This window comes from Sardina pilchardus, chromosome 17, assembly GCF_963854185.1.
Source record: "Sardina pilchardus chromosome 17, fSarPil1.1, whole genome shotgun sequence".
NCBI lineage: Eukaryota > Metazoa > Chordata > Actinopteri > Clupeiformes > Clupeidae > Sardina > Sardina pilchardus.
The window spans coordinates 1,271,332-1,293,386 of NC_085010.1; the positions used below are offsets into that span (position 1 = coordinate 1,271,332).

The 22,055-nt window shown below is 38.0% G+C and overlaps 1 protein-coding gene across 1 annotated transcript in view; it reads left to right on the plus strand.

Annotated features, from left to right (window-relative positions):
- Positions 1–18,769, plus strand: part of dmd (dystrophin) — a 168,529-nt gene extending 149,760 nt beyond the window's left edge. The window contains exons 77-78 of the mRNA XM_062517487.1: positions 10,996–11,088; positions 17,232–18,769. Coding sequence (XP_062373471.1) covers positions 10,996–11,088; positions 17,232–17,326 — 188 coding nt within the window. The 3' untranslated portion in view covers positions 17,327–18,769. The remainder of the gene's footprint in view (positions 1–10,995; positions 11,089–17,231) is intronic.
- The last annotated feature ends 3,286 nt before the right edge of the window (positions 18,770–22,055 follow it).

The following is a 22,055-nucleotide window of genomic DNA, read 5'->3' on the forward strand; positions in this document are numbered from 1 at the left end:
TAAACGCTGCTTGAGAGGCACCCACAGTAAATACTTTAAAAGTTGTATGTAGATAGTCTAATTAATGTTGATAGACAGAATGTTTAATGGATGTTGATAGGCAGATTGTTTAATAGATATTGATTGACAGTTTAATGGGTGGATGAGTGAATGGTCTGAAGAAGATGAATGGATAGAAGGTTGGATGGAATGTGCCTTATATTCTTGTTAAGAGAGACACTGATACAGCTCTGTGAGAGTAGTTGATACAGGTGTAATCAATTTAACTGGCTAGTCTTAAGAGAGCCAGAGAGACAGAGTAAATAATTTAAAAGTTGAATGTAGATAGTCTAATTAATGTTGATAGACAGAGAGTTTAATGGATGTTGATAGGCAGATTGTTTAATAGATGTTGATAGACAGTTTAATGGGTGGATGAGTGAATGGTCTGAAGAAGATGAATGGATAGAAAGTTGGATGGAATGTGCCTTATATTCTTGTAGAGTGGAGAGACACAGCTCTCTACTGAGAGTGGTGGATACAGATACAGGTGTAATCAATTTAACTGGCTAGTCTTAAGATCCAGAGTGTATCCTTAAAGCCTGAGACAGAGTAGATTGTTTAAAAGTTGAATGTAGATCGTCTAATTGATGTTGATAGGCAGACTGTTTAGAATGGGTGGATGAGTGAATGGTTTGAAGAAGATGAATGGATAGAAAGTTGGATGGAATTAGGAAGACTTATGTTGATACAGTTGATACAGGGGAACAGAAAATGTAGTCTCAAGAGAGCCAGTGTATGTAGCCTGAGAGAGAGAGAGAGCTGCTGCACCTGGACTGGCCACCTGGCGTAACATTCTAATTGCTGCCGTGATGTCATAATGAGCAATGTTAAGTCTATGGGGAAATGTTTAGTAGTTTTTAATTTACAGTTTAAAAAGTATAAAAGTTACAAAGTTGAAAAATATATTGCACAGGTCTCCTTAGTAAGACCTACGTAGCAAAGTTTGAATCAAGTTTCTACGTTAAACGGTTCAAGCTGAATTGCGAGCGTTAGAAGAAGAAGTGGAATAACTAGAAATGCAATTCCAAGGAATTACCAGTGCATGAAAATGCAAAAAAATGTATAGATAGATAATGTAGATATGGTTACTAAGGTGTAGCTAGGGTAAACATGGTGGTTGCATAGTTTAAAGAGAGTTGATAGTGTTAAGGTAGACATTTTAAAGCTTAAACATTCCTGTTCTAACTTAACTAATGATTTCTAACAGTTATTGTAAAAATGATAGCTATGTTAACAATGCTAACCAGGTTGATAAGCTAACTTAGCTGATGATTTCTAACAATAATGCTAAAAATGTTAACAATGCTAACTATGCTAACAATGCTAACCAAGTTGATTAGCTAACTTAGCTAATGATTTCTATCAGTTATGCTAAAAATGCTAACTATGATAACAATGCTAACTATGGTAACAATGCTAACCAGGTTGATAAGCTAACTTAGCTAATCATTTTTAGCAGTTATGCTAAAAATGCTAACTATGCTAACAATGCTAACTATGTTAACAATGCTAATTAGGTTGATTAGCTAACTTAGCTAATCATTTCTAGCAACTATGCTAAAAATGCTAACTATGCTAACTAGCTAACTTGCTACTGAGGACTTCTATTTTGAAACATTTGTTGATAGGGTATCCATGGCTGCCACTATCAGGAATAAAGAAGTTACTATAGTAAAATCATGTTGGTTGCTATGGAAACGGTCATAAACGCTTAATTTTAATGGTTGCTATGTTGGTTGCAGGTACATGGAGGTCTCATGTAGTTGACTGGAGGCATAGTTGAAGATAACTGACAGTTGGAATGGTTGAACAGTTAGATAGTTGAGTAGTTTCAATGGTTAAATGATTTAATAGTGTATTATTGCAGTGAGGACTTTTATTTTGAAACAGTTGTGGAAAGAGAGTTTAACAGGATATGTAGTCTTCACAGAGATTGTATGCTGCCTGAGAGAGAGAGGGCTGCTGCAGGTGGGGCTGGCCACCTGGCATAAGATTCTAATTGCTTAATGATCCGATTGTGATGTCATAGAGGCCAATGTTAAGTCTATGGGGAAATTTTGAATAGTTTTTAATTTATAGTTTAAAAAGTATAAAAGTTACAAAGTTGAAAAATACTTAGCAGCATTCCCCTATTTAAGACCTACGTTGTGACGTTTGAATGAAGTTTCTAAGTTAAACGGTTCAAGCTGAATAGAAAAAATGAATTTGGTAAGCGGAATAATAAGAAGAAGAAGAAGAAGCCTAGGAAGAACAGTACAGTGCATTTGCATGCACTGTAATAATAAGAAACCTAGGAAGAACAAGATAGTGCATTTTCATGCACTATAATAAGTCCTCCTAATTCCATCCAACTTTATATCCATTCATCTTCTTCAAACCATTCACTCATCCACCCATTCTAAACAGTCTGCCTATCAACATCAATTAGACGCTCTACATTCAACTTTTAAACAATCTACTCTGTCTCAGGCTGGCTCTCTTAAGACTAGCCAGTTAAATTGATTACACCTGTATCTGTATCCACTACTCTCAGTAGAGAGCTGTGTCTCTCCATTCTACAAGAATATAAGGCACATTCCATCCAACATTCTATCCATTCATCTTCTTAAGACCATCCACTCATTAAACTGTCTATCAACATCTATTAAACAATCTGTCTATCAACATCCATTAAACTCTCTGTCTATCAACATTAATTAGACTAGGCCTATCTACATTCAACTTTTAAATGATTTACTCTGTCTCAGGCTTTAAGAGTAGGCCTACTCTGGCTCTCTGAAGACTAGCCAGTTAAATTGATTACACCTGTGTCAACTACATGTACTCTCAGAGAGCTGTATCAGTGTCTCTCTTAACAAGAATATAAGGCACATTCCATCCAACCTTCCATTCATCTTCTTCAGACCATTCACTCATCCACCCATTAAACTGTCAATCAACATCTATTAAACAATCTGCCTATCAACATCCATTAAACATTCTGTCTATCAACATTAATTAGACTATCTATATACAACTTTTAAAGTATTTACTGTGGGTCCCTCTCAAGCAGCGTTTATATGTCCTCCCTCGCTCCTCGATCCTCAATGATCTACATAAAGAAAGATAGAAGAAGGGCTAGACCAGGGGTGGCCAACCAGTCTAGCATGAAGAGCCAAAAAAAAATCCACAAAACTCAAAAGAGCCGCACAACAAAAAAGGTGTCCATATTACAACAGCACAACAATCGGCCTACAGTTATAGCTCCTTTGTTTTTCTTTTAAAGTAAGACACTGGCAGATGCTCAATGATCATTGAAAAATGATCAGTAGCAAGCAACAAAGATCAGACACACATCAAATTCCCCCTCACTGAATGACTTAGTACTGTTATGTATTGAAGTCGTTTTGATCTGCTGGCCACCGTAGTAATTAGGAATTGCACTATTCTAGTTTTGATATATGACGGCCACCGTATTTAGGAAGTTCGAGTGCTTGGTGTTGTTCCTGACTGTAATGATGCACGTATAACTTCAGTAAATGTTCCTGAACATTAAGCCTGGTGTCGCCTTCTTCCTCTTCCACAACCGACTTAACAAGTACCATGAGCAATGCTCCAACAACTGATAATGCAATGTGACCGTCAAATAAACAAAAAGAAAACGAGTGACGTCTATAGCCATTTACCTTGTATACTTGCAAAAGTATGTAGGAAATGTTCAGGTTTGAAGCTTTATTAATCAGTGGCATACCAAGTACCAAACTAATGTGTAGGCTAGAAACATATCACCTCCGCAAATGAGGTCATGTTTTCATCGGGGTTTGTCTGTTAAGCAAGATGTTAAGCGGAGGCGCGAGATGTTAAGCAGGATGCGCGAGGCGGCTTGCGATCTCGGAGTGCTTTTGTTTTGATTACTTTGACATATGAACCAGAGGGGTTATGCTACAAAACGATATCAACCTCCTTTTTAATGGCACGTGTTCCTTCTACTTACGATTAGCTTCAGGGTATTCCTGATTGCAACAGTAGTATTAAACCTGGCTGAGAATAAACACGTCTGCTTCTTTTTGGCAAATTCCTATCCATATCATGACGGTAAAATTATTATTGTTAACTATTAATACTTACTTTTGGCAGTAGGCTACTATCAAATTCTGAAATTAATCATTATTTACCGGAAATAAAGGCTATTTCAAAAAGAAAAAGTTTAAGTCCGAGGAGAAGTGAGAACATTAGTTGAGCAGCCGCGAGCCGCACGAGAGGAGGCAAAGAGCCGCATGTGGCTCGCGAGCCTCGGGTTGGCCACCGCTGGGCTAGACTATCCCATTGTTGCCGCTCCATCATTCTTTATGTAGATCAGTGAGGAGCGAGAGAGGACGCGTAAACGCTATATGAGAGGCACCTTCTGTCTCAGGCTTTAAGCGTACAATCTCATTAAGACTACAGATCCTGTTTCACTACTTCCTCTGTCCACAACTGTTTCAAAATAAAGGTCCTCACTGCAATAATACACTATTAAATCATTTAACCATTGAAGCTACTCAACTATTGAACTGTTCAACCATTCCAACTGTCAGTTATCATCCACTATGCCTCCAGTCAACTACATGAAACCTCCATGTACCTAGCAACCAACATAGCAACCATTAAAATTAAGTGTTTATGACCATTTCCATAGCAACCAACATGATTATACTGCAGTAACTTCTTGTTTCCTGATAGTGGCCACCATGGATACCCTAGCAACAAATGTTTCAAAATATAAGTCCTCACTAGCAAGTTAAATAGTTAGCATGGTTAGCATAGTTAGCATAGTTAGCATTTTTAACATAACTGCAAAAAATCATCAACTAAGTTAGCTAATGAACCTGGTTAGCATTGTCAGCAAATTTAGCATTGTTAGCATAGTTAGCATTTTAGCATTACTGCTAGAAATCATCGGTTAAGTTAGCTAATCAACCTGGTTAGCATTGTTAGTAAAGTTAGCATTGCTAGCATAATAAGCATTTTTAGCGTAACTGCTAGAAATCATTAGCTAAGTTAGCTAATCAACATTTTAACATGAATAAAAATCATTAGTTAAGTTAGAACTGGAACGTTTCATCTTTAAACTGTCTACCTTCACACTATCAACTCTCTGTAAACTATGCAACCACCATGTTTACCATAGCTACACCTTAGTAACCATATCTACATTATCTATCTATTTTTGCATTTTCATGCACTGGTAATTCCTTGGAATTGCATTTCTAGTTATTCTTCTTCTAACGCACGCAATTCAGCTTTAACCGCTTCACGTAGAAACTCCATTCAAACTATGTCGCGTAGGTCTTACTTACGCGATGTGGGCAAAGTATTTTTCAACTTTGTAACTTTTATACTTTTTAAACTATTAGTTAAAAACTATTACAATTTCCCCCATAGACTTAACATTGCTCATTATGACATCACGGCAGCAATTAGAATCTTACTCCAGCTGGTCAGCCACCTGGGCACCAACTGTCAGTTTCTCTCAGGCTAGAGCATACAATCTCATACAAGTGCATACAATCTCTCTGAAGACTACATATTCTGTTCCCCTGTATCCTCTGCGCACAACAGTATCAAAATAAGTCCTCCTAATTCCATCCAACTTTATATCCATTCATCTTCTTCAAACCATTCACTCATCCACCCATTCTAAACAGTCTGCCTATCAACATCAATTAGACGCTCTACATTCAACTTTTAAACAATCTACTCTGTCTCAGGCTGGCTCTCTTAAGACTAGCCAGTTAAATTGATTACACCTGTATCTGTATCCACTACTCTCAGTGGAGAGCTGTGTCTCTCCATTCTACAAGAATATAAGGCACATTCCATCCAACATTCTATCCATTCATCTTCTTCAGACCATTCACTCATCCACCCATTAAACTGTCTATCAACATCTATTAAACAATCTGTCTATCAACATCCATTAAACTCTCTGTCTATCAACATTAATTAGACTATCTACATTCAACTTTTAAATTATTTACTCTGTCTCAGGCTTTAAGAGTATTCTGGCTCTCTTAAGACTAGCCAGTTAAATTGATTACACCTGTGTCAACTACTCTCAGAGAGCTGTATCAGTGTCTCTCTTAACAAGAATATAAGGCACATTCCATCCAACCTTCCATTCATCTTCTTCAGACCATTCACTCATCCACCCATTAAACTGTCAATCAATATCTATTAAACAATCTGCCTATCAACATCCATTAAACATTCTATCTATCAACATTAATTAGACTATCTACATACAACTTTTAAAGTATTTACTGTGGGTCCCTCTCAAGCAGCGTTTATATGTCCTCCCTCGCTCCTTGATCCTCAATGATCTACATAAAGAAAGATAGAAGAAGGGCTAGACTATCCCATTGTTGCCGCTCCATCATTCTTTATGTAGATCAGTGAGGAGCGAGAGAGGACGCGTAAACGCTATGAGAGGCACCTTCTGTCTCAGGCTTTAAGCATACAATCTCATTAAGACTACAGATCCTGTTTCACTACTTCCTCTGTCCACAACTGTTTCAAAATAAAGGTCCTCACTGCAATAATACACTATTAAATCATTTAACCATTGAAACTACTCAACTATTGAACTGTTCAACCATTCCAACTGTCAGTTATCATCCACTATGCCTCCAGTCAACTACATGAAACCTCCATGTACCTAGCAACCAACATAGCAACCATTAAAATTAAGTGTTTATGACCGTTTCCATAGCAACCAACATGATTATACTGCAGTAACTTCTTGTTTCCTGATAGTGGCCACCATGGATACCCAAGCAACAAATGTTTCAAAATAAAAGTCCTCACTAGCAAGTTAGCTAGTTAGCATGGTTAGCATAGTTAGCATAGTTAGCATTTTTAGCATAACTGCAAAAAAATCATCAACTAAGTTAGCTAATCAACCTGGTTAGCATTGTTAGCAAATTTAGCATTGTTAGCATAGTTAGCATTTTTAGCATTACTGCCAGAAATCATCGGTTAAGTTAGCTAATCAACCTGGTTAGCATTGCTAGCATAATAAGCATTTTTAGTGTAACTGCTAGAAATCATTAGCTAAGTTAGCTAATCAACATTTTAACATGAATAGAAATCATTAGTTAAGTTAGAACTGGAACGTTTCATCTTTAAACTGTCTACCTTCACACTATCAACTCTCTGTAAACTATGCAACCACCATGTTTACCCTAGCTACACCTTAGTAACCATATCAACATTATCTATCTATTTTTGCATTTTCATGCACTGGTAATTCCTTGGAATTGCATTTCTAGTTATTAATCCAACTTCTTCTAACGCTCGCAATTCAGCTTGAACCGTTTAACGTAGAAACTTGATTCAAACTTTGCTACGTAGGTCTTACTAAGGAGACCTGTGCAATATATTTTTCAACTTTGTAACTTTTATAGTTTTTAAACTGTAAATTAAAAACTATTAAACATTTCCCCATAGACTTAACATTGCTCATTATGACATCACGGCAGCAATTAGAATGTTACGCCAGGTGGCCAGTCCAGGTGCAGCAGCTCTCTCTCTCTCTCTCTCAGGCTCTTGAGACTACATTTTCTGTTCCCCTGTATCAACTGTATCAACATAAGTCTTCCTAATTCCATCCAACTTTCTATCCATTCATCTTCTTCAAACCATTCACTCATCCACCCATTCTAAACAGTCTGCCTGTCAACATCAATTAGACGCTCTACATTCAACTTTTAAACAATCTACTCTGTCTCAGGCTGGCTCTCTTAAGACTAGCCAGTTAAATTGATTACACCTGTATCTGTATCCACTACTCTCAGTAGAGAGCTGTGTCTCTCCATTCTACAAGAATATAAGGCACATTCCATCCAACATTCTATCCATTCATCTTCTTCAGACCATTCACTCATCCACCCATTAAACTGTCTATCAACATCCATTAAACAATCTGCCTATCAACATCCATTAAACTCTCTGTCTATCAACATTAATTAGACTATCTACATTCAACTTTTAAATTATTTACTCTGTCTCAGGCTTTAAGAGTACACTGGCTCTCTTAAGACTAGCCAGTTAAATTGATTACACCTGTGTCAACTACTCTCAGAGAGCTGTATCAGTGTCTCTCTTAACAAGAATATAAGGCACATTCCATCCAACCTTCTATCCATTCATCTTCTTCAGACCATTCACTCATCCACCCATTAAACTGTCAATCAATATCTATTAAACAATCTGCCTATCAACATCCATTAAACATTCTGTCTATCAACATCCATTAAACATTCTGTCTATCAACATTAATTAGACTATATACAACTTTTAAAGTATTTACTGTGGGTCCCTCTCAAGCAGCGTTTATATGTCCTCCCTCGCTCCTCGATCCTCAATGATCTACATAAAGAAAGATAGAAGAAGGGCTAGACTATCCCATTGTTGCCGCTCCATCATTCTTTATGTAGATCAGTGAGGAGCGAGAGAGGACGCGTAAACGCTATATATGAGAGGCACCTTCTGTCTCAGGCTTTAAGCATACAATCTCATTAAGACTACAGATCCTGTTTCACTACTTCCTCTGTCCACAACTGTTTCAAAATAAAGGTCCTCACTGCAATAATACACTATTAAATCATTTAACCACTGAAACTACTCAACTATTGAACTGTTCAACCATTCTAACTGTCAGTTATCATCCACTATGCCTCCAGTCGACTACATGAAACCTCCATGTACCTAGCAACCAACATAGCAACTATTAAAATTAAGTGTTTATGACCGTTTCCATAGCAACCAACATGATTATACTGCAGTAACTTCTTGTTTCCTGATAGTGGCCACCATGGATACCCTAGCAACAAATGTTTCAAAATAAAAGTCCTCACTAGCAAGTTAACTAGTTAGCATGGTTAGCATAGTTAGCATTGTTAGCATAGTTAGCATTTTTAGCATAACTGCAAAAAATCATCAACTAAGTTAGCTAATCAACCTGGTTAGCATTGTTAGCAAATGTAGCATTGTTAGCATAGTTAGCATTTTTAGCATTACTGCTAGAAATCATCGGTTAAGTTAGCTAATCAACCTGGTTAGCATTGTTAGTAAAGTTAGCATTGCTAGCATAATAAGCATTTTTAACGTAACTGCTAGAAATCATTAGCTAAGTTAGCTAATCAACATTTTAACATGAATAGAAATCATTAGTTAAGTTAGAACTGGAACGTTTCATCTTTAAACTGTCTACCTTCACACTATCAACTCTCTGTAAACTATGCAACCACCATGTTTACCCTAGCTACACCTTAGTAACCATATCTACATTATCTATCTATTTTTGCCTTTTCATGCACTGGTAATTCCTTGGAATTGCATTTCTAGTTAGAAATTACAACTGTAAGTGTTTTTGCCATTTTCTTAAGCCTTTGTGGGAAATAATCTCAGGAAGATGGATTACACCTTTCTTCTCAGATTATGTATTTTCTCTTGGTATAAACTTCTGATAGACAAATATTACATCAAAATGAACTGCACACATCACCAAATTCAAAGATACAAAGCATTCCTCCATGATCCAATTTTGGGCTGACATTCTAATTGAGTAGCACCCCAAAATAATGAATTTGCCTTCCTTATCCTAATCAAAAGTTTGACACAGCATGCACAGATCAACTGTGCTTTGGGCTACATGACATGTGTGACATATGGACAAACAATGGCCGGGTTTCCCAGAATTGTTAAGAAGCTCTTAAGTGCTAAGAACTTCTTAGGAGCGTTGTAAGAATGTTCTAAGAATGCTCCTAAGAAGTTCTTAGCACTTAAGATCTTCTTAGCGATTCTGGGAAACCCGGCCAATGGCTATATTTTTTGTGATTTTGAAGATGGCGATAATTAGTCGTAATCCTTTAACAATTTGTTTCTAACAGCTCATTATTGTTGTAGGAGGAGAATTTTGACTCTCAGAACACTTCCAGTTTCCAAAACTGTCTGCAGTTCCCATAAAGGGCACCCTTGTAATTTCTTTGGCATTGTAATGCTTGGATTTTGTAAAAGTTAGCAAGAAAGAGACTCTGTACATTCTCATGGATTAAAGTTTTCCATCCTACAACAGATATCCGTCAGCTCGGGTCTCAAAAGGCCAAAAATGAGATCGGTGTAGATCCAAGAAAACAAAAGTGGAGGGGAGTGGGGGTCTACAGCGGCGATATGATTCCCAACAGCTTCGTTAGGGCTATAGGTAGGCTATAGCCTACGATGTAGAGAATTCATGGGAAAATTGCTTGCGCAATTACATTTCCCGATGCATAATAAACACGCAAAACTTCATGAGGCAGAAAATTATACACCAGTGTTCAATGCCCCATCAGTCTCAAATGCTAGTTAGTTTAAGTAAGTTAGGTTATATTAAGTTAAATTACGTTAGCTCACAATTCAGTCGAACACAAAGACGAGATTTGCTTAGAGGTTTGACAGAGTCCTCAGACACATTGGCCACAGATGCTTCTGCAGTAAACTTAATGATGATGATTAATTATAGCCTAATAATAATAATAATAATTAATAGGCTATTAAGGCTTACATTTAAAGAATTATAGAAAGAAAGATGAACCGACTTTTTGGGTTAGCCGCCTTGGCTTACAGAAACAGCATGCATACTTAAAGGGATATTCCACCATTTGGGGAATTAGGTAATTTTCCCATTTAAAACGTGTCTCTTCTCAAGTTAGAAAGTGCAATAAGACAAAATGAAAATGAAACCTGGCGTTTTTTCACAGCCTCATATACTGTATATAGCATAGCATATCATACACCATACCCCCCCAAATTCAGAAGTACATCAATGAAATTATTAAAAATGACACAGGACTTAAGAGGCAAGATAACTCACCCAACTTATACTTGATTGATATTTAGTTGATATGCTTTTTATAGTCTGGGAAATAAACCCCTTTTGATATTTTTGTCTAGGTGATGAGGATTTGTCAAGTCCATTACAAGATGCAAGTTCGGGGTTGGTGGAGGTGATGGAGCAGCTCGGCAGCACTTTTCCTCATAGCCAGGGTGAGTGTTTAATCCACACTTTGAATGAAAACAATACATAAAAAGAGAGGGATGAATGTATGAGTGATGGAAAGATAGATAGATCAAGATATCTGTAAGAAGATATCTTCTGCGGTAGTGGGTAATGTGCATATCTCTGGAATAGGTGCTACGATGGTACTTCAGTGATGACAGTAACCAGGAACATCTGTGGCCCAATCCCAATGTCAGCCCTAAAGACTAAGAACTAAAGACTCATTGACTTAATTGATCTCAGGTGCTAAGTGAGTGAGTGTGTGAGGCCACATAGGCTCAGATAGGTATTTGGGATTGGGACAGCACTTCACGAGATCACATGTACCTTGGCGATGTTTACTAACAAAGACGTTGCTAACATTTGCACCATGCACGTGTGTCGTGCGTGCTGTTGTTTACCTTCATTTCCGGATTTTTCTATGATCTCCGCGGTAAACGTCACAACACTTTGAACTGTGGGTAATTTCCTTAGGTTAAGTCTGCACCGATGCATTGCAGACTCACGGAAAGGGCTCGGTAAGTCTGTACTCAAACCCTCCCGCCCGTTGTAATTCGACATTGGGACAGCCCTAAACCCTTACGAATTTCGCGAGAACGCGCACCAAAGTCCGTGAGTTCGTGAGTCCGGACATTGGGATTGGGCCACTCTGTCTGTTGGTCTGCTATACGCGTATATGTCGAACCATTCATCCGATTTATATGATTTGACTTGGCAGGTGTCTTGCTATGGGCACAAGTAAGTGTAGTGCCAAGTTTGACGTTGTCTGGGTAAGAAATGCAGAAGATATTGTTTAATATAAGACGCACACATTGACTTTTTCCGCTCTAGCCTCTGGCCACTCCCCTTCTCACACAGCACAGTGCTGAACCAGAGACACAGAAGGTAGAAGTACTGAATCAGTGCACAGCACAGGCAGAAGGATGCCAGATGTTTGGATGATAATCATGTGTATCATCAACAATATAGAACGCCTCTATGTGGTTTGTTTGTTTGTTTGTGGTTTGTGGTTTGTTTGTTTTCCGCGAATTTTGCAACAGCACCCCAATGAACATTGGTAAGCAGTGGCTATTCAAAACGACATACAAATTGGTGTGCTATAGACTGACACAGCCATGGCTAACAATATTTCCAACTGCAAGGTGAGGTCCCAAATTGAGAATTGAAGGGCGTTTCAGAATGTCATACATAGAAAGTATGACCATTTACAAACAAAAGGCAGACAGAGCGTGATGTCACTTATAGGCTACCAGAGATTGTTTTTGAGTCACATTGTTGCAAATTTAATATGATTATGCATCATTCCACACAACTTTTTGTCTTTTTATCATCAAGTTATTCAACAGGTGTTAGAGCCTCTGTAGGATGACTCCACCTATACTGTCTCTTCACCCTTTTCATTTTTCTCAGCTCATTAACATGCTTTACGGTACTCACTTGGGTTGCCTGAATGGAAGGCAGCTGTCCAAGCTCAGAGTGCTGAACATACCTCTCCGTTCACCCATGGCCTCTAGTTAGGAAACATTTGTACAGTCACCCTCAGTACAATGTCATCAATGTATTTGCATATGTAGCATGTTACATACTCAGTGTAATCGTTGATGTTATCAGCAGCAGTCGGAAAACTTCCCTGTCTGTTTTCCGACTGCGTCTGATTGATAAGTCCAGCACTGTACTGAGCAAATTGCAGGCTGCTCACATTTCAGCTTCTGTCTATAGGCTGGCAGTAGCATGACTGAAGAGTGATCCCATTTGGCGGAGGCTGGGCGGGGACAGGCAATATGGAGTAGGCAATATGGAGTGTATGCGTGATCCAGGGTGTTATCACCTTGAGTTTGAAAGCTCACATATTGATGCGCCTTTGGTTCAAGAGAATCTCACTGGAGCTTTCAACATCACATCTTTGTATAGCTTCCTACCAAACAAATGCAAGACAAAGATGGATAGGATAGCCAGCAAGCCGTTAAGATCATAGGCATTCCACAAAAACAACTATCTGATCTTTAACCAGTGGAAAGGAAATCCTCATCAGAAACTTCATCATCCAGGATGCCTCCCACCCCCTTCACCAAAGCTTTGAGCTATTACCATCTGGAAGAAAGTTCAGAGTGCTGCCTATGGCTAAAAAGTCAATAAATCCTTAATTCCCAATGCAAAACTTAGACAATAAAGCTTTTTGAATCTTGAAATTGGTTTATTGAAGTTGCCGGCCACGATGAATGCAGCCTCTGAATGAGTTTTGTGCCGATCAATGATTTCATACACGTCGTCCAGCGTGTGATGTTTATATGTGCCAGAATGTAAATAGCGATAAAACTGCTGAGAATTCCCCGGGTAGATAGGCCTACATTTGACCATGATATGTTTAATGTCGTTTGTACGTCCACACACCAGCATTAATTAAAGGAGAACTATGCCATTTTATTTGCTTAATTTACCATAACTGAACAGCTTAGGAGTCATTGGAATGGTTATGTCTCTTTTTGGGGTTGAATGTCGGCAGACATTTACAAACAAGTTGTTTTAGGCGGTTTGAAGTCTTTTCATATAGACTAGGCCTACACGCTATGAGTGCTACATTAAAACCACTCGGACAAAAGACATGTAAAATGTTTTGCACACTAGCATTAAACTGGATTCGATCCCGCAAAATGAATTAATGTATTATTTTCTCTGGTATGATTCGCCATATACTGAGCCAACTGAGCGGGCCACTATATTCGAAGTCGAACGGTACCGGTGGCGTGATGGTGAATAGGCTACGTTGTCCATACTGCGTGCTTTTTGCTAGTAGCTGGCTGGTTAGCTTTCGCCGACTCCTGCTCCACTTTCTCTAGCCTACTTCTTCCTTGGTTGTTATACATTTTAACCTAAACTATTCAGATCGCCACCATGTGGCCATACCAAGACATTACACCGCCAAGCGAAAAACATAAACGCCTCCTGGATCCAGACGGTAAAACGGATCACTCCCAAAATGTATTAGTTTCTTCATTGGGTCATTTCAAACCTTCCCTGAAAATTTCATCGAAATCCATCCTTCACCTTTTGAATTATCTTGCTAGCAAACAGACAGACAGACAGACAAACAAACAAAAAAAACCCGATGAAAACATAACCTCCTTGGCGGAGGTAATTAACTATTGTAGGCTACCATAGGCTGCATCCAGGCAAATGTTGCCCTGTAGGCTATCAGAAACAAGTGGTTGCCCTTGAAAACAACGTTTTTTATTGGTTAATTTACCCGTGCTCGCGTTGCTCATCACAGCTGCAGGAATTGTCAAACATTCACAATTACACAGTTTTCAGGCCGCATTTCATATCTGTGCCATTATCACTTCATTACAACCACTCGGATGAAAGACATGTAAAATATAGGCTATATTGTAGCAATCTTTATAGTATTAAACTGGATTTGATCCTGCAATAAATATGCACACCTATAAACCAATTCTATCGAGGAGAGAGTGTCCAGACAAAAGGATGCTCTCTGCTAAACAGTCTCTCTCCTCTAATCTCAGGGAGACTTTTTATTGAAAGAGAAGCGTGACGTGCTCATTTGTCCTGTCTCCCATATCCTGCTTTTGCAGGTACATCTGTTTCCTTTGACGCAAATAAGAACAATGTTGGCAAGAATAATCTTTGCATCAGCAGTGCACATACACAGATGAAGTTTGGCAAGATAACTGTGACACACCAAATGTACTTAACAATGATAATAACATAATAATTTCTTTATCAAACTCCTTGTCCGAGCGACTACTAGACCTATTTGGTTTTCTAAAGTCAAATGCTCCCTTACTAAGACATTCGAAAACAAAACATTTCTAGACTCGAAAGATATTTCTTGACTTGACCCTTATATTAGAGACATCATGTGCAGGCTGGTGCACTAAAATGTAGCCTAGATAGTTTCATCTCTTGCAATTTAACTTCTCAGAATGTAGGCCTACCACTATTTTTAGTTGATCAACCACATTAAGTAGTCTACTTAAACTGCACTGACGACCATAGCAGCCAAAGGTAACCAGAAGGCACGCAACACCAGCAATGCTACAGCGGACTTAAACTGGCACCTCTTGGCGAGAAGTTGTAATACATTTCACACAGCTGCGTGAATCCCGGAAAGCACGAGTGAAGTGGCCACAAAACATGTAGACTAATAATGTTTAAGAATGAAATAGTCCAAATGAATTATTATTGTTACGACTAGGACATTCTAGCTCTAATTTCATGCCAGGCTACAGCACTGGAGCGCCAAATGCGTCATTCTCCACCGTGTTAAAATAAACCATTTATTTCGTTATCGTTATCAAAAGCTATAGCCTACGTCTTTTACTGCAATGCTTGTATTTCACGCATTTGCCCTTAGCAAAAGCCTCAGCAGCAGCGGAGTGGCACTCGGGATTCGTTATTTGTAAAAGTTGTTTACTTCAACTGTTATATACTTCGATTTGACTGCGCGATCGCAGCCTTACTTTCACTTTGCGCTGCCCTCATAGTCGGCAAGCCGGTAGGCTAACGTGGGATGCGTAGCATACTGTATGCATTAGGTACAGACTGGGCTAGTTAAGATTTTAGATGAGTGACCGCGGTATAATCTTAAGTAGTTTTTTCGCGAAGCCCAGCGAAAGCTGGCAAGTGGCAATGTGTAATATACCGCTGGTTGGTGTACAAACAGGTGTTATATATTGGCTGTCTATCGGTCTACAAGGATTTTCTTGGAGCAGATCTTCCACACAGTAGCCTAGTCAGTATGTCTCTTAGCTGTCCACTTTCATCAGGCCATATAGCCTATATGATATGTAATATTTTTTATTTACATAATTCTGTCCAGACACATGGTAATTTCTCCTACATGATGCTATGCAATCCAAATATGGACATTTCCTTTGTATTAGCAACCAATCGCGAAAGTTCAAAGACGAGTCTTAGCTGAGAGCGCATCTCATTGGCTGTGTTTCAAGGCTGTTTTCTCAAAATGAGTTTTTTTGCGGTTTTGTGTCATTTTCCAGTAGATACTTCTCAGCCTATGTAGCACCTATGGACACCAAACTTTCCAGTTATACACGTAACAGTATTCTGAAGATATTTACCGAGGAATTTGTTAATACATCATTCCTGGCCTGATTTATGTGAGATCTTAATCAAAAAAGCATGGCAAAAATCGTTTTTTTAAGGCTATGGACACTTGGACAGTATGTTTGGATTTCCAAGGCAATGAAAGCAGATATCCTGAAATCCCTCTGTAATTTTCTTGTAATCTTGTTTGTAAACAACATGAAAGAATAAATTTGCACCTGGCTTTATCATATGTTCAGATCAATCTACCGTTTTATTTAATGAGATGATGTGTAATTTGCATAATTAATTATACACATTTCAAAAGCTTGTAATACATTTTTTTTTCATACTTGTGTAAGTTATCAACTGAGGAAGTTTCATGGTGATATCTATTATTTAAAAATGTTACCCTATTCACCTGTAGTGTCTCGCCTTAGCTTATCAAAGTCAGCTGCAAAACTTTCAAATATTAAATCAACTCTAAATGGCATCTGGGCTGCTGGCTGCTTGGCTTCCACATTGATATTAATATTTCACAATATGTGGATTTGTTGTGGATTAAATGAAAATGCCTGATCAAAATGTCATGTAGAGTGTATTTACTCAAATAAAAGTTAAATTATGTGGCAAAATATGCATTCAATACTTAAGTCCTCCACATTGCAACGTCTGGAAAAATATGCATAATTCCTCACTTACTCTCTCCCCATTTCTTTCCCTGTCCCTGTCTTCTGTTTTGTTTCCTGGCTTGTTTTCTGTTCTCAAGGAGGGCAACGGGTAAACCAGTGAGAGGTCAGTGGTGCTTGTAACACTCTCTCTACCCCTCTCATCTTATCTTTGCTGTCTTCTCTTGCCATACTAATTGAAATCATTGCTTGTCCTCCTCTACTCTTAACATTTCTTCTGTTGCATCATACATTCTTCATACATTCGTTTGTAAAATTTGTTTAAAAAAAAAAAAAGTATTTCCAGCCATTTTTTCATTTTTCTAGACAGGATTTGGAATGAATGATTATGTGAAAGGACTGTGAATGATAGAATTTGGCTCTTCTTTTTCTCTCTTCAGGTGTGTGTGTTGGCAGTTTGTTTCATATGGCAGATGATGTGGGCCGTGCAATGGAGTCCCTGGTTAATATTATGACAGAAGATGCAGCAAACTGACTGACATTGGCCTCCCATGCAAGTAAAATGGACATGTTTACAAGGAAGAAAATCTATATGAATCTATTTTTGCTGAGTGATCTTGGTTCCAATACTTGTAGATTTCAGTAGTTTCTTACAGTAAATTGTTTTATTAACAAAGACAGGTTTTAAACTTCTATGCAATTGTTTAAAAACAATCTGTGAATCTTGTCAATGTACTGGCTATTTCTTTCTATGAAACGTATTTCAAACATTTGTATTGACTAAAAGGAGTGATTGTAAACATAAGGGTGTTTTATATTTAAAAAAAATATATTAATAACTGAACTGCATATTCATCACATGCTTACTAAAATGCAAGATGGTTATCTAATAAATCATTTTTTGAGTGCCGCTATGTTTCTACGAATGCAGTGAATTGCCAGACAGAAGGTAATATCCTTCAAGGAAGGAACAAAATGTTTTCAACTTTTTGTATGGAACACTGATACTGACAAAATCATTTTTTTGGTTGATTTGTTATATGATAAAAAGCTGTTTTAGTCTGTCCACTGGAATTACCGCACGATACATTTCTGAAATTTCAGTTTAAAAATATGCGCTACATTTACATAAACATTGTTTAAATATTTGAGTACTGGAGGGTATGATTGTATTGTTTTGTCTCTGAACAATTACCTTTTTACTCTTGCTAGTTGGTGTTTTATTTATGAGTGATTTTTCCACCGTTAACACTAATTAATAATATTAGCTGCTGATATTTTTTATAATAGCATTAGAGAAGGTTTTAACAGGATGAAATCTCATGTGCTATGCATAGTAAATGATTATTAATAATCTTCATTATGACCTTATGTCAACAAAAGGTCGTATATACTGTGAGATGATAACTCATCCGTGGTAATGATCAAGTCTGGGTGATTGTCTGATTGTTAGTGATTTCCACTACTGTGGAACTACTGTGGAACTTTACTGACTACTGTTTCTCCACAAAGGCTGATGGCTGGTGCTTCAGTGATAACAAATGATTAATGATAAGGTCAAGAATCAGTCACCCTCCTGCACAACATGTTGTGCATGCCAATAGGCTGAACAAAACAAGCACATCCTATGATAGTTTTAAATTCATTTTTGCACACTGTTCTAGTCCATGTCTGGTACTGGTATGTTTTGTTTTAGTGAAAGTGTATTATACATTTAACCGTTTTTTTTTTTTTTTCTTTTTTTCTTTTTTTTGCATAATTGGAAAAAACTTGTGTGAAATCACTGGTGATGGATATGGAAAGAATAACCACATTTTCCATGGTATTTCGCATGTTTGAAAAGTACAATTAACTTATATAGAGGATGCTTTTTTGTCACTTAATATTTGACATTTTGACTTTCCTAACATCAGATCTGCCTTACTGTTGTACAATTAATGCTTTACTGTGTACATCAATAAAGCATGACATTCTAGCACATTGTATTTCTTTATGGTACCTTATGGTAATGCTCAACAAGTGACATCATCAATGCATTAATTCATGTTTATTTATCTATTTTATTGAACAGACAGTTTGTGTAAAATGTTCAATGTCAACTACAGTCATTGTCAAAATTGTTGGCACCCCATGCTAAAGTTGACTAAAAAGAGGAATATAAAATCATCTTTTGGAAATTGATTTTAATGGCTTAAGTAATAAAATTAGGAAAAATCCAACCTTTAAGGACACACCAATGTTCTACGTGAATGAATAATGTATCATAAATAAATAAATGTTCTTCCCAGTTTTGTTCAGTTAGCCTATTAGCTTGTTTGATTTGCATTGAGTTCAATGAGCATCAAACAGGCTAATAGGCTAACTGAACGAAACTGAACAAAACACCATGCCTATCTCTAGGTATGGTGAAGGGTGTGTGATGATGTGGGTCAATTTTAGTTCTAAAGACCAAGGGAACTTTATCAGGATGCATAGTATCCTGGATCCATGAAATAAGTAGCCTTTAAAAATAAAAAACTGCCTGCCCCTATGTTAACCCTATGTGTTAAATTCCCATAGGGTTACATAGGGGTGCCAATATTTTTGACCCCAGTATTTTGGGAAGAACATTTATTTATTTATGATACATTATTCATTCACAAAGAAAATTGGTGTGTCCTTAAAGGTTGGATTTTTCCTAATTTTATTACTTAAGCCATTAAAATCAATTTCCAAAAGATGATTTTATATTCCTCTTTTTAGTCAACTTTAGCATGGGGTGCCAACAATTTTGACAATGACTGTAGATAAGACTGTTGATTCCCTTCACCTCCTTATAAAAGAAACATCATCTGCATCATCAGAAAAAATATATACAGTATGTGATCTTTATCTTTACCTCATCAACTGGGCCTTTTGCTTTGTCAGTTAGCATTACTCTAGCTGAGCTGTGCTTTAGAATTGTACTACTTTAAACGGATGTTTTGGAATTTAACACGCAGCTGAGATATAAGTTGAACATGATTGCTCTGTAAGGATTAAGGAATCACAGAAGATCAGCTAATTTGTAGTTAAACTGACTGGAAACCGGAACTATGATATACTGACCATAATGTTACAGGATGCGAGTAAGATCCTGCCAAATATTTGCCTTTTAAAGTCCAACACAGACTAATAATGCAAGCAATATTAAAACCAGTAAAACATAAAAGGGGCCCTGTTCTCTCTGTTGCTAGCTGAGCTATGCTTTAGAACTGTTATAATCAAAAGTTTTGGAGATTTAACACACAGCTGAGACAGAAGTTGAGCGTGATTGCCCTGAAAGGAATCACTCCCGATGGAGTCACAAGTCCCTATACCAAGGCTTGTTTTGATAGATGCAAAGGTTGCTGAGATATGAGCTCACTTCCTGTTTGGCGGCTTTGCCGCCAATTTCGATTGGCTGCGATGGGCAAACACTTTGGTCAATTGTTACAGAAATCAGAACACTTACAGGGCATGGTCTGCCGATGGTCTGTGCCAATTTTGGTGAGGATCGGTTGAAATTTGTGACCTAGGGAAATTTGTTAGTGTTTTTGATTAAATCCAATATGGCGGCCGAATCAATTACATTGATGTCATACGTTGCCATCTGTCGACATAAAGATCTCCTACAGTATTACCAGACACCACTAATATATTGTAATTCTAAGCACAACAGCAGCTACAGGCCAAAAGGCATGTTTCTTTATTACAGCGCCCCCTAGAGGTCAAAGGTCACCAAATTTCTTGAGGGTCCTCCTGATGGGGTCACGAGTCCATGTATTAAATTTGGTTTTGATGCGTGCAAGGGTTGCTGAAATATGAGCCCACTTCCTGTTTGGCGGCTTCACCGTGAATTTTGATTCGCTGTTTTGGGCGAACGGTAATACTTCCGAAGACAAAAAGCAATGCGTTGGCAATACATGTTCTGTGGATGCTCCCCGTCAAGATTGGTGTTGTAGTAGGCTTTCAAGTGCTTTTGATGAAATCCAAAATGGCGGGAAATCCATCATGACGGAAAATGACGTCCTACAGTGCGTTGAACTCGAGCAGGTCCAAGGATTCCAACGATACCTGATTTTTGAAAATCGGAACAACGGGTCAAAAGTTACGTGCGTGAACGCACGTCGAACTTTGACCTGTTGGTGGCGCTAAAGCGTATGAGGTGCCGACATGAAACTTGGTGAAATGAATCATTGGACTGTCCCCAATCACTGTGCCAAATTTCGCAACTTTTTACCAGTCGGTTCTATGGGCTGCCATTGACTCCCATGGCGGAAGCATAATAATAAGAAAACTAACAAACACAATAGGTTTATTATACAAGCCATGACCCACAAGAAGCGCTTAATAAACTAACTGCATATTGACTAGATATGCCTTAAGACCCCTCTTGAAAGAACCAAAACTATTGCTGGAATGGAGAATACTGGGCACATGGAATGACTGATGAGTCTTAAATTTGACCTAGCATTTATAGTTGGTTGACACAACAGACGCTCATCAGAAAACTAGAGGGCGGTTGGGAATATATAACTTCATCATTGGATTAAAGTTGCAGGGAGCAGATCCAGTCAGTGTCCTATAGGCCACAGTGAGAGATTTAAATATAATTCTGGCTATAGGGAGCCAGTGGACAGTAACTGGAGGAGTTACCTGTGTCCTCTTTGGCTGACTGAAGACTAGGCGTGCTGCATTCTGAATCAATTGTAACAATCTTAATACACAAGCTGGTAGGCCAGTTATTAGTGAATTACAACAGTCCAGCTTGGAGATAACCATGGCCTGTACAAAAAGCTGTGTGAATTCCTGTCAGATAAGGTCTGATCTTCCCAGGGATAAACCAAAATGATTTTGCAATTGAGGCTACATGCTCAGAGAAGTCAAGTCGGTCATCAATTATGACGCCCAAGTTACGTGCCAATCTAGTTGAAGTCAGTGAAGATGAGTCAAGCTGTACGTCAATTTGTTGGGTCAATCCGTATGAAATCACCCAATTTCTGCAAAAAATGCTTTTCATTTCTTATCTAGACATACTGTATGCGATGCAAGTTTTATCGTGTTATTTATCGTAGTTTTACTAGATTAGGTAGATTAACGTATAGTTAATCGTAGTGTTCAGGTCTGGGGTCATGTCGAAACACCAAATTTTGACATTTTAAAAATTTTAGCCCGAATTGTTTTTCATTTCATAACTAGACATATGTGATGCTAGCCTGGAAAATACAGACCCTGGTAATTTTTCAGATGTAATGGCCCAACTC